This window comes from Bidens hawaiensis, unplaced genomic scaffold (genome assembly GCF_021521415.1).
Source record: "Bidens hawaiensis isolate Kalapana, Puna unplaced genomic scaffold, B.hawaiensis_p1.1 tig00008796_1, whole genome shotgun sequence".
In the NCBI taxonomy this organism is placed as follows: domain Eukaryota; kingdom Viridiplantae; phylum Streptophyta; class Magnoliopsida; order Asterales; family Asteraceae; genus Bidens; species Bidens hawaiensis.
Window position 1 is genome coordinate 377,746 of NW_027491634.1, and position 13,099 is coordinate 390,844.

The 13,099-nt window shown below is 38.7% G+C and overlaps 2 protein-coding genes across 3 annotated transcripts; one reads left to right on the plus strand and one right to left on the minus strand.

Annotated features, from left to right (window-relative positions):
* The first annotated feature begins 1,489 nt into the window (after positions 1-1,489).
* Positions 1,490-5,424, plus strand: LOC143530003 (U-box domain-containing protein 44-like). The gene is made up of 3 exons (XM_077025654.1): positions 1,490-2,098; positions 2,174-2,483; positions 3,806-5,424. Exons 1-3 carry the CDS (start codon positions 1,544-1,546, stop codon positions 5,371-5,373), a joined length of 2,433 nt encoding a protein of 810 aa, XP_076881769.1. The 5' UTR covers positions 1,490-1,543; the 3' UTR covers positions 5,374-5,424.
* A 1,240-nt stretch (positions 5,425-6,664) lies between these two features.
* LOC143530004 (putative protein phosphatase 2C 27) lies at positions 6,665-8,799 on the minus strand. Of its 2 annotated transcripts, none has more exons than XM_077025656.1 (4): positions 8,566-8,799; positions 8,110-8,301; positions 7,840-8,045; positions 6,665-7,333 (listed from the first exon to the last, which is right to left on the minus strand). In XM_077025656.1, exons 1-4 carry the CDS (start codon positions 8,776-8,778, stop codon positions 6,772-6,774), a joined length of 1,173 nt encoding a protein of 390 aa, XP_076881771.1. In that variant the 5' UTR covers positions 8,779-8,799; the 3' UTR covers positions 6,665-6,771. The 2 variants fall into 2 exon arrangements, with proteins under 2 accessions (XP_076881771.1, XP_076881770.1); XM_077025655.1 differs by having other exon boundaries at positions 8,110-8,304.
* Between the last annotated feature and the right edge of the window lie 4,300 nt (positions 8,800-13,099).

Consider the following 13,099-nt stretch of genomic DNA (forward strand, 5'->3'; position numbering starts at 1 on the left):
CATCATAGCAAATTACCAACGTCCGAATACTAATGTGAAGTTTTACTGGAGCCGAACAATAATTGAATTCTTAAAATCTGATTCGCCTGACTGATAACTAACGAAATACGTAGGAAACTACATTTGATTTGATGTATGTATTTATACATTGACTATGAAGGATCGAGTCAAAACATTACAAAAATACACAATCGTACACCCACCTCTGTTTCTTCCACGGTCTAATACGACGACTACCGTGATTGACTTCAAAACCCATCTTTCTTTCTCTCTCTAGCACTCTCAATTTATTCACAAATTTTCAATTTTGACTTTTGGGTTTTCGATTTCATCACTTGCGGCACCTTCCTTCTCATTTCTACGCTCAAATCCTCTGCAACAAAACCCCAATTCCCAATTAAACAATACCCAATTTAATTTTCTTTGTCTTGTTACCCATCAATTATTGAAACCCACCACTGTTGCTTGCAGCATGTAGCTGTACCTAATTCCAATTTCAATTGCAGTTTAGTAGCTGGATTCAAGGTAAGTTTGATGGGTTTTGGTTCTTGATTCTGCGAATTGTGTTTGATTGTTATTCGATTTGAGTTTGAGATGGGTTTTACGCGGTTTTGTTTTGGGGTTTTGAATTGATGACTGTAATTGAATGCCGAAATGATTGTTTTGTTATGTGTTAGTGTTATTAAATGAATGCGATCTTTGAAGTTATTATGAATTTGCAAGATTTTGATTTAATTGTTACTTTGCTAAGGTTTGATTAATTAATCTATTCCTAAAATACCCTTTTTTTAAAACCCTTTGTGGTTCCTCGTTTCCGAAGTAGTTGGAACGTGTTATTTGACAACGGTTCTGTCGTTAAATGACTTCATGGCTTCTTGTTCAAGAACAAGATTACGCGAACAAGAAGCTGTGAAGTCGTATTAACGTTTTTCGGGTCTTTAAGTGACTTCACAAGTGTTCATGAATGCAAATGTGAAGTCGTATTGATGGTTGCTGTCTTTAGATGACCTGACAGCTTCCTATTTGAGGAACGGAAGTTCCATAATCAGGAAGCTGTGAGGTCATACTGACAGTTGTCGTCTTTAGATGACTTCACAAGTGTTCCATGAATAGGAAGTTGTGAAGTCACATTGACACTTGACAGTTGTCTTTGAATGACTTCACATCTTCTTATACAAGGGAAAAAGAAGTGTTTCTTGATTAGGAAGATGTGAAGTCTTATTGGCAGTTGTCGTCTTTAATTGACTTCACAGCTTTCTATTCATGGAAAAAAATTGTTTTCTGATTAGGAAGTTTTGAAGTCGTGTTGACGGTTGTCGTCTTTACTTGACTTCACAACTTTTTGTTCAAGAAACAAGGCGCGCTCTCCTTCTCTAAGCGGAATGCTGTGAAGTCAAGTAACATGACTATCAACTATTAATCTATTATAGCCTTTTAGGTAGTAACGAAGATCTAAACTTACGATGCTTTAAACTTTAATTCATTTTTATTTTTTTATAGGTATAGAAGATATAGTTAATCTTTCACTGGCACACACGGTCTAATGGCGGGGAGCTGGGACGGAAGTCACGAACTCGGTAGTCAATCCGACGATAGTTTCCAATTCGAGAGACAACACATAGAACCCATATACGACGCATTCATATGCCCACTTTCGAAACAAATAATGAGAGACCCCGTATCAATCGAAAACGGGCAAACATTTGAACGGGAAGCCATTCAAAAATGGTTCAACGAATGCAAAGAAAACAACCGAAAGCTTGTTTGCCCTATAACAATGAAAGAGCTAAAAACAACCGATATGAACCCAAGCATCGCTTTAAGAAACACAATTGAAGAATGGAATGCTAGAAACGAAGTCGTTCAGCTCGACATGGCCCGCAAATCATTGAACCTCGGTTGCCCTGAAACTGATACGTTGCGGGCTTTGAGATTTATTCAATATATTTGCCAAAAGACTCCTACAAGTAAACACATTATTAGGAACAACGAGTTGATTCCAATGATTGTTGATATGTTAAAAAGCAGCAGTCGAAGAATCAGGTGTAAAACGTTGGAGACGCTTCGAGTCGTCGTTGAAGACGATGATGATAACAAGGTGTGTAAATGTTTAATTACAATGTTTTGTTATTGTTTGATTTACAAGGCTGTTAAATGCTTTGTTGGTTTGTAGGAAATAATGGCGGAGGGGGATAACGTGCGGACGATAGTCAAGTTTCTGTCGCATGAACAGTCAAAGGAGAGAGAAGAAGCGGTCTACTTGCTATATGAGCTCTCAAAGTTGGAATCTTTAAGTGAAAAGATTGGGTCGGTCAATGGTGCGATTTTGATTTTAGTTGGAATGACAAGTAGTAAATCTGAAAATCTTTTGACGGTTGAGAAGGCGGATCAAACTTTGGAGAATTTGGAGAAGAATGAGAATAATGTGAGGCAAATGGCGGAAAATGGTAGATTGCAACCTCTTTTGACACTTATTCTTGAAGGTACTTATATAAACTCTTAAATCATAAATAGACGTTGGCGTAGGCCTATAAACGAACTGATGGACACAAACTAGGCTTGCTCGTGTTTGTTTGTTGAACTTTATCGGAAAACAAGCGAACACGGCCATTAAAGAGCAGACTTTTTTTGTTATTCTTTGTTTGTTAATATTCTAAACGGACATAAATGAACTTAAAAAACAAGCAACACAAAGAAAATGAATGTGTTCTTGTTTGTTTGTTATGAACCTGAAGTTTGAGCTCGGCTTGTGAGTAGTTTTTCAAGCTCGAGGCCGACTCATTTATAATTTACAGTGTATTAATATAGTAATATACATTTATAATTGTTTTTTATACACATTTTAATTATTATATATAGATTTAAAAAAGCATATATAAAGTAATATCACATACATTTTATGCTCGCGAGCAAGTTGAGCTCGGGTTTCGGGCTCATTATTATATAGAACTTGTATTTACGCTTGAAGCCCTGCTTGCAGTGCGCACATATAATGTATATATGTGTGAACCCTCAGGTGGGTTAAAGTGAAATTGCACTAATGTTGGCGTTATTTTCTAATCTCGTGAAAATAACGTTAAAAGTGACGGAAGGTAAATCAAGCATCGTGTGGTGGTGTTGATAGCCGAAAGACAAGGGTACATGCACCAATCGGCTGGCGTCCCGGTGGTTGAGTGTTACGTGCCTTATGTCCAAGGCTTGATGCAAAACTACTATCGAGCCGGGGGTCTCACCAGAAGCAACCTCTCTATTCCTACGGGATAGAGGTAAGCCTGTCTACATCTTACCCTCCTCAGACCCTACCATAGCTTTGCTATTGGTGGGATTTACTGAGTACAATGATGATGATGATGATGATGATGATGATGATGATGATGATACATTTAGGCTCGCGAGCAAGTTTGAGCTCGTGTTTCGGGCTCATTATTAGACACAACTTATATTTACGCTTGAGCTCGGGCTTTAGCTTGTTTAAGCTCGGCTTGATTCAAGCTTTTAGCGAGCCAACCTTATGTAGCTAGGCTTGTTTACACCCCCTTTGCATAATGAACCAATTTGTGTTACTGATAACTAATAAATATATTTAAACAGATATGTAAATGAACATAAGCACAAACAAACATAAATGAACGTCCAGAAATGCAAATAAATGAGCAGGACATGCTCATTTTCTTTCATAGAATTAAATAAACAAAAAGATTTGTGCATGCTCACGTTCACGTTTATGTTCAACAACTGAACAACCGGTTCGTGTGCAGGCCTATGTTAGATGGTTAAAAATGTTAAAACCATTTGTTTATTTCAGGTTCTCCAGAAGTCAAATTATCCATGGCTTCATACCTCGGCGAGCTAGCTCTAAGCAACGACGTTAAAGTCTTCGTGGCTCGAACCGTTGGTTCATCACTAATCAACCTCATGAAAAGTGGTAACGTGCAGTCTCGAGAAGCCGCTTTAAAAGCTCTAAACCAAGTCTCATCATGCGACCCGAGTGCCAAAATCTTAGTCGAAGAAGGCATCCTTACACCTCTAGTCAAAGACCTCTTTGCAGGCCCCAACCAACTCCCGATGCGCCTCAAAGAAATCTCCGCCACAATACTCGCAAACATTGTTGCCTCTGATTGCGACTTCGACTCGATCCCTGTGGGCCCCAACCACCAAACCCTCGTGTCAGAAGATATTATTCATAACCTTCTTTATTTGATCAGCAACACGGGACCCGCAATCGAGTGCAAACTTTTGCAAGTTCTTGTCGGGCTCACAAGCTCTCCGGTCACGTTAATAAGTGTCGTGTCAGCTATTAAAAGCTCGGGTGCAATTAACAGTTTGGTTCAGTTTATTGAAGCACCGCAGCAAGATCTCCGGCTGGCCTCGATTACACTTTTACAACACCTTTCGCCGAGCATGGGTCAAGAGTTGGCGAGTTCGTTACACGGGTCAGCGGGTCAACTCGATGGGTTAATAAAAGTAATAGCTGAAAATATTGTGAGTACCGAAGAACAAGCGGCAGCGGTCGGGCTTCTTGCGGATCTGCCTGAACGAGATACGGGCCTGACCCGTCAAATGCTCGACGAAGGCGCGTTCGAAATCGTGATTTCGCGAATCCGAATGATCCGACAAGGTGAACCTAGACGTAGCCGGTTTGTAACTCCGTATCTCGAAGGGCTCGTTCGGGTGCTTTCGCGGATCACGTTCGTGTTACAAAACGAGCCGAAAGCGGTTTCCTTGTGTCGGGATCATGACCTCGCGGGATTATTTACCGAGCTTCTCGCGCACTCGCTCGATAACGTGCAAATGGTGTCGGCATTTGCTTTGGAGAATCTATCTTCAGAATCTAAAAACCTGACCCGACTGCCCGAGATCCCACCACCGAGCGTTTGCATGTCGATTTTCCCATGTTTTAGCAAACAACCTGTGATGACGGGGTTGTGTCGGGTCCACCGTGGCGCATGTTCACGCCGCGATGCGTTTTGTTTACTAGACGGGCCCGCTTTACGGCGGCTCGTGGGTTTGTTAGATCACACGAATGCGGCGGTGGTTGAAGCCTCGTTAGCGGCATTATCGACGTTGTTAGATGATGGTGTTAATGTTGAAGAAGGGGTGGCGGTTTTAATCGAGGCGGAAGGTATTAAACCGATTCTCGATGTTTTGCTTGAAAAACGAACCGAGAATCTTGGGCGGCGGGCGGTTTGGGTGGTGGAACGCCTTTTAAGGACGGAAGATATCGCGTACGAGGTGTCGGGCGATCCGAACGTTAGTACTGCGCTCGTGGACGCGTTCCAGCATGGAGATTATCATACGCGTCAAACAGCAGAGCGCGCATTGAAACACGTGGACAAAATTCCAAACTTCTCGGGGATCTTTCCAAACGCATGATTTATGGTCATGTTGTTTTCGTTATACACTCGTCTATCGGTGTGAAGAAAGAGCCGGTTTCGGTGAATTCTTTACACTGGTAGATATAGTGTATATAGAAAACATATATGTTCTTCATTAGATGTGTATAATGATTTTGTTTTGGTTGGTTGATTGTATTGAGGACATGGTTGAGTGAAAATTGTGCAGCTATATTTGTTATTATAAGGATGTTTCTTGTTTGAATTATTAAATTATATATTTACAGGTAAAAAAACAAATTATTGTTTTTTTATACCTTATGCTATGTATATGGTTAATTATGCTTGTTATTATGATTTGTTTCTGGATTTTGATAATCACAGGACATATAATTAGGGATTAATGATGTGTGTAAATTAGTGTTTGTTAGCTGTTTTTCGTCACTCGGTTTACATTTCGGGCAACTATTGCATTTGTCATGGCGAAACACACTAACACCACTTATCGTTTGGAGCCAATTCCAACGGATGATCTCAAGCTCCATGTAGTTCAATACTTAACCAACGGTAACCACATGACATTTGTATTTATTGTTTTAACTGTGTTACATAGACTATTATAACCACATAACTACCACTCTTTCTCTCTCATTCTATCATGTCAGCACCAAGTACAAGTGTGTGGTGTTTAAGTAGAGAAGTACGAGAGACATAAACACTTGTATTTATTGTTTTAAATGTGATACATAAGATGGTAATGTAACTGCATAACCATCTTTCCTCTCTCTCTCTCTCTCTCTCTACTCAATACTATGTGTGTACCATTGCTTATGACGTTAAATGGTTCTACGCTTTAAATTGGTTATGTATTGAATGCGTCCCATAACACACGCACATATTTTTGTTTGTTTTACAAAAAGGTCTCTTCATGTATATGTTTTTGTCATGTTGCAAATACGAATCTGTTTTTATCATGAGTAGATAAGCAAGAACCTCGCGCTCACTCAAGGCTTGGTGGCCCCGGGTGTCCCCGGCCCTCCCTGTTTTTTTTTCCTCAGCTGTGTAAACTTTGAATCAGATGCGACAATTTTCTAATGCATCAAGCAGGAAAATAACTAGAGGTAACAATTTTGACTCATTTAATGATCGATGCTTAGTTTCGGCTCTCTAATGGGTCAAAACGACATTGAATTTTGTCCAAACTTTAAAGTTCATCGTTAACGCATAAAACCTCTTACCAGCTTGCAGAGTTGATAACGAAAAGCTCGATTAAACGTATAACTAGTTCCACCCACAAAAGAAGATCACTACCTTATATAATCAGAAATATTGTACAATGGAGAAAATAAATAAAACATCAAGAGTACTATCTATCAATAACACAACTTGCCAAAATGTACATAAACGAGTACCAGAACCATTATAAACACGACCCGTTTCACGAATTACCATCCAAAACACCCTTAAGAAAGTTCAACCCTTCAAAAGAAACACTCCTCCTGTGACCCACTTGAGATTGCACCTCAATCCACGGTGGCGGATCCGGTGAAAAGCATATCACAATAACAGTTAAATTATCGCGTGTATCACGCTTAAGTGCTTCACGAACAAGCTCCCGTGAGCACCTCTCGGGGTCGTTATGAATCATCAACTCTTTTCGGGCTATTGTAACCGCACATTGACTGCTCATTACATCCCACAATCCATCACATCCCATAATAACAAACTCATCATCTTCCATTAATAATATTTCTTGCAACTCAGGTTCGGCACTTAACGGGCAAACGGACCCTTTTGGGCCTTTCATGTGCCAGTCTCCAAGAGCTCGGGCCACTGATAGTTGACCGTTTAAGTAACCGTCATATATCACACCACCGAGCTGTTCGATTCTACGTCTCTCGGTTATACTGTTTGGTTTGTGGTCGTTTGATAGTTCTATTGCTCTGCCTCGTTTTCCTAACACAGCCCGACAATCACCCGCGTTTGCAACCACCATCATCCTGAGCAATCCAAATTTAAAATGAGTTAATTACATAAATGGTCCCTGTGGTTTGCCCATACTGCAAATTTAAAGTAGTACTGTTCACTCAGCCGTATCACAGATGGTCTTTGGAGCGGATGAATTTTGGCAACTTATATATAATTTAACAGAAAAGTTAACCTCCATCCACTCCAAGACCATTTGTGTTACGGTTCAGTGAACAGCATGGACTATACATGTAAGTTTCGAAAAGCAGGGGCTAATTTGCAATGTGGGCATACGTGTGATTAACTCGTTAAAAATTATAATTCTAGCAATTTTTATTAGCGTTATGTCTCACTTATTCGTGTTATGTCTCACCACTAACGAGTCAACCCTAAACATCCCGGTATCCATTTAACCCGTATCAAAAGTTGCCCAATTTGAAAGATGGGAATTATCTCACATTTAATGGAATTAAAGCTTTGTAAAATATCATAATATTCAAACGATTCTTGAAATTAAAACTAGAAGAGGCCCGCTTACCTTCCAAATACAAGAGTGGTCAGTGCAGTCGTTCCCGACGAGATATCAACCGTGTTGTTTTCTGCAAACGCGTGATCAGCTTTTATGTATGCATTTCTTATTGCCTTCTTCAAACACCCCGGGAACTGTGGGTCCTCGACTATAAACTTCAAAATGTTTTTTCTAACATACAATGCAGCATCGGTCCCACCATGCCCATCAAAAACCTGTTGATGTCAAATTGTCAACTTAGTGGGCCGTACATAAATGTTTTTCAAAAATGATACATACCCCATAGAAAGCTGCAAGAGAAGGTAAACCTTCTGTTCTGTCGAAATGTTCTAGAAGGTTGTCTATACATAAATGTTCGTCTTCCATGTATTCCTTCGGCCCCTTCTCTGCACAGCTTCCTGACCGTATCATGGGCGTATATTCGGATTTCCCATCTGAAGCCGACTTGATACCAACAATCCCGAGGTCAATCTTCTAGTAAAATCACAAAAAAAAAAAAAATCAAACGTGGGATCTTAACTTAAATAATACATAATACACGAATGTGTCATAATCCACATTAATAAATTTTCTTTAAACATCAAGTTTGCAATCACATATTCACAACTTTAACTAAAGATAAATTTTTTTTTGTTTATAGAGGCTCTTAATAACCTAAATATAATCCTACCATAAAGTCAAGATCCTAGCTTTCATCACAATAACAAAACATAGACAAGCGAAATATCAATATACCGGATCGGTAGCCGTTGTGAGCAGTGTTGCAGTGCTAATGCTATGGCGAACAACCGAAACATGCCGTGGCGGTTTTCCATCATCCGGCTGACTCAACTGGTCTGATTTCTGTGACTTCTCTTCAACCCCAGAAGAGAGATTAATATTAATATTATTATTATTATTATCAAAACCATCTTCCACCATTACACATGAACCACTGCCAGCAGCCATACTTTAATTTAACACATAAACAACAAATCCCCCAAATGAATTGTCTCTAATAAGCCATTAACAAGCTCACATATACACATATACAAATGAAAGCAAAAAAATTGAAACTTTAATCATCACACGTTCAGTAATCAACGCAAAAACCCTAGATCATGTGACTTCACCATTGATCAATGAATCTTGGCAAAATTGAACTTGAAAAGTGAAATTGAAGATGAAATTGGTGATGGGTGTGAAGCATATTGTGATGATTTTGTTCGGCGGGTTGATATTTAACTCCTCGATTGTGATTTCTGACGCAATTTTGGAAACCCTAGAAATGATTAATTGGAAGTAAAAGGGGGAAGTGGCGAAATGGGTGTTTGTTTAAGAGCATGTATTATCTACATATATTTAGGTCCCTTACATATTAATGTGTCGTTTTATAAATTATAACACCCCACAAAATAATAGGTAACTTTTATGTTATTCCATTTTTATATGCATTTTGTTTAATGTTGATGGTGTATTGTTTTTCATCTCTTGTATGTATGTTGTGAAAAGGGTTAAAACTAAAAATTTATTTTGTATGCAAGAAATTAACGACTATATGATACAATTGAAAGAAGTAGATACGCTGTATTTGATAATATGATTTAGTTGTTACGGGATCACGTCTAACTTTTCTATTAGAAGGTTTTAGTCCTTATGTAACAGAGGATAATCCGAGTGTTATATTCATCTCTCTTTGTTTCTTCTGTGTTGACCAAACCTCCTTTTTTTCCCCTCTAAATTCTTACTTACAAATTGCCTGCATCCTTCACAGGCCGACTCAAGGATAACCTTGGTGTTTGTCTCGTGGCATGTTTTTAGCTGTGTCAAGCCCCATGTATCAAAATTAAACCAATTATAAGCTTAGTAGCTTGACCTCATTCTTGGATTTGGTCCTAAAGCTTGATCCTCACCCCATCTACCGGCTCCTAGGTCAACCTCCACCATGTCCTAGAGTGATATCTTGCATCGACCTAGTTATCAGTGCAACATCACGTTCAAAACGTGTTTTTACTTCCTTGTTATTTGATGAATTACCTTTATCTAATAGCACTCCACGAAGTATTATACTCTACTATAACTCTGGACATTTTTTTGTGAAGAAATGTTCACACATTTTCATGTTTAAGGTTTATGTATATTTTCAGTAACTTATTTAAATTTATGCTGATTCTTCAAAACAAAATATAAGCCAATATAGTTTGGATAAGTGTATTTGTTGTTTATGGGTTTGATGAATCCGTTTGTTGTTAGATATGATGATGGAAGATGATGGATTTGTTTGGCTTTGGATTTGATTATGAATTTTGTTTGGTATTCAAAATTTCAACATCAATAATGTCATAGTGTGTATGGTGTTTGTGGTTGACCGTTTTCATATTGTACAAGTTTGACCGTATGTTTGACTTTTTCAGTGTGTGAAATAAGTGTGAATGTCTAAATGATTTTTCTTTTGAATTACAAGTCATAATTGTTTCCAAAAGGTCAATTTTATATTTATTAAAAAAAACATTTATCTCGTTAAAATATTAAAATTAGAATTTGATACAGTAAACTTTTCATGGTCAATATTTATGCATGCTATATATGACACAAGGCCTCATAAATGTTTATTGGTATTGCAAATTCGTATATTTGTTCCTAAATTTTGATTTTTATTTCTGCTACTCCTAGGGTTATTATTGAATTTAACAAACATGAGCAAAGGTTTATTTATGTTTGTTTGTTTAACTATAACAACAAATGAATGATGGGAACACTTTAACAAATGAATTTTCTTCTTAAAGTTTGTTTGTTTAGGATATACGTTTGTTTCTGAACGCTTATCCACAAAGTGGTAGTTTTCCAAGAGTTATGTGTTTGCCATGCCTCCTTTGGTGTCGTCTGCTCTAACAACGACCTTAACGTCCTCAGTTAATCGACCTCCACCATTGAACGAAATTATACACGAATCTGCACCCTTTAAGTGTTATTTTGTGGTAAAATAACACACACGTGCATTATCTTCCTGATGGGATATACCCAAGCTGGGTAATTTTTATAAAAACTGTATGCTTGCCCACATGACTATAACCGGAAAAGGTTCAAGGCAACACAAGAAATGTCAATAAAGGACATATAAAGAACTTTTGGTGTCCTTAAAGCTAAGTGAACTATAATTCATCTCATCTACCTGATACGGACAATGCATCCGAACAAAATTAGGAAAATAATGTACACATGAACACTCTTTCTTAAACTCGTAATACATTACAAATTTACAACAACAAAAAACCCCTCTTGGTTGTTCAACCCGTTGCCTAAACCCACAAGGGTTATGGGCGGTGTACCTACCCTTTGATTATTCTAACTACATGACATTACAATTAAAGGTCAAAGTTACCTAAAAGTGTAGTATTTGACTATTTTCTTGGTCTCAAAGGAAATGTAACACTTTTTTTTATTTTTGATTGACGTAAACAACATAAATGCAGCGTCTTGTTTTAGTTTTCAATGATTAAAAAAAAAAAACTTTGGTGCCATTGTTTTCTATTAATAAATTAATTTTATCATTGTAAGTAGAGTCGTCTCAAAGAATCGTTAAAAGTTTTTTTGGCCAAAGACGAAAAAAGTTTTGGGTCTTAAATAAAAGCTTTTTTTGTTGGTTTTGTTAGGTATTAAACAGAGTCGGTACGCAGCAAAAACACAAACACACACGCACAAACGAAAGCAATAAATAAGAGACACGAGATTTTTACGTGGTTCGGTCAAGGCGACCACGTCCAGGGCTGCAATTAGGGTATTTTTATTAAGCACGGTACAAAAGACTACAATACATGACTAGTATTTGTAGATAATAATTAGGTTTAATAGAGTAGGGACCAAGAAAACTCTAACGGGCCATCCTCCATAATTATACGGGCCGCCCCTTTTAGTCTTCTAATTGTCAACCAACAAGCCCGACCCAAAGGCCTTCACAAATCCTAACAATCTCCCATTTGAAGGCCTTGCGATAAACTCCAGCCCACCATTCAAGTACAAAGCAACCCAGTCATTAGTAATATCAGTAATCTTTATTAACAAGTCTTCCAAGCTTCCAGTTCCCATAAACAAACTAAGACTTACCTCTAGTTGCAGCAACCCCATCAGTATCAAGTACCAGAAGGGCCAGTTGAAGCTTCACCGAGCTCTAACTCATCAGCCAAAACTAATTCATCTTCTATCTCAACTGATACACACGATCCACCAGTTTCAGAGATAACCCGAGAACCATTACCACTCTCTTCTTTCAGCAAGAGTTCCCTAGGAGAGATTTTATCAATCGGAATAACGGTCTTCAAAACCAAACGTTGTTTTGTAACTGTTCCCGGAACACAACCCGCGCTCCCATTGTCACCAAACCCCTTACCTGTTTTAGACCTCCGACCGCGCTCAACTTGAATCACCTTGGCACAAAGCTCCACTCTTGCAAATTGAACCTAATTTTGCCCCTTCGACTCAGGGAACCCGACTTTGTTTTGAGGGACGGTCATACTTCCCTCAGTAGGCACTTCCATCATGTATAATGAACCACACATGTTTCCACGAGCAATAACCATACTACCTTTAGTTACCTTCCATTTACCTCCACCGAACTTTACTTCCATGCCTAGTTCATCCAGTTGACTAACAGAGATAAGTCTTCTCTTCAACGATAGAATAACCCTAACATTCTTCAAGTTGCAAACGGTTCCCAATGGAGTTACCAAATTAACGTCCCCCATGCCCGTAACATCAAGAACATCACCATTAGCAATACGTACCTTCACCGAACTTTAGATTCACCATCATCTCCCCGCTGTGCGTAGCGTGAAATGAAGATCCAGAATCCATGACCCAAGAGTCCACCATGCTATCAACACTGCAAAATAATGCCTCGTCATCACTAACGCCTTCATTAACCTGTTCAGCAGTGTTCACCTCAGCAACCTTTCCCTGTAATCTGTTTGGACAATCACTCTTAACATGTCCAACTTCATTACACCTCCAGCACTTCACATTTTTCGGAGTTCTAGACGAACTCCTCCCCCGACTCCCATTACTCCTGTTATTTTCCCTTCCCCTGCCTTAATAAAACATATCAGAAGATGATCCGCCACTCGTGCTTTTCCGGCGAACGTCTTCACCCAACACAATGTCTCGAACCCCCTCAAATGTCAAACCATCGGCCCTCGCAGAACTAGTAATGGTCGTTACAGTTCCAGACCAACTTTCAGGCAAAGAAGATAACAATATAATAGCTTGAGTCTCATTATCCAACTTCATGCCCACA

Bases quoted from the DNA above. Each gene is read 5' to 3' on its own strand.
- LOC143530003 (XM_077025654.1), top strand. From the start codon at position 1,544: ATGGCGGGGAGCTGGGACGGAAGTCACGAACTCGGTAGTCAATCCGAC. The intron at 2,099-2,173 runs GTGTGTAAATGT...GTTGGTTTGTAG, and splicing joins AAGACGATGATGATAACAAG to GAAATAATGGCGGAGGGGGA. The intron at 2,484-3,805 runs GTACTTATATAA...TGTTTATTTCAG, and splicing joins TTTGACACTTATTCTTGAAG to GTTCTCCAGAAGTCAAATTA.
- LOC143530004 (XM_077025655.1), bottom strand. From the start codon at position 8,778: ATGGCTGCTGGCAGTGGTTCATGTGTAATGGTGGAAGATGGTTTTGAT. The intron at 8,305-8,565 runs GTATATTGATAT...TGATTTTACTAG, and splicing joins TCACAACGGCTACCGATCCG to AAGATTGACCTCGGGATTGT. The intron at 8,046-8,109 runs GTATGTATCATT...TGACATCAACAG, and splicing joins CTCTTGCAGCTTTCTATGGG to GTTTTTGATGGGCATGGTGG.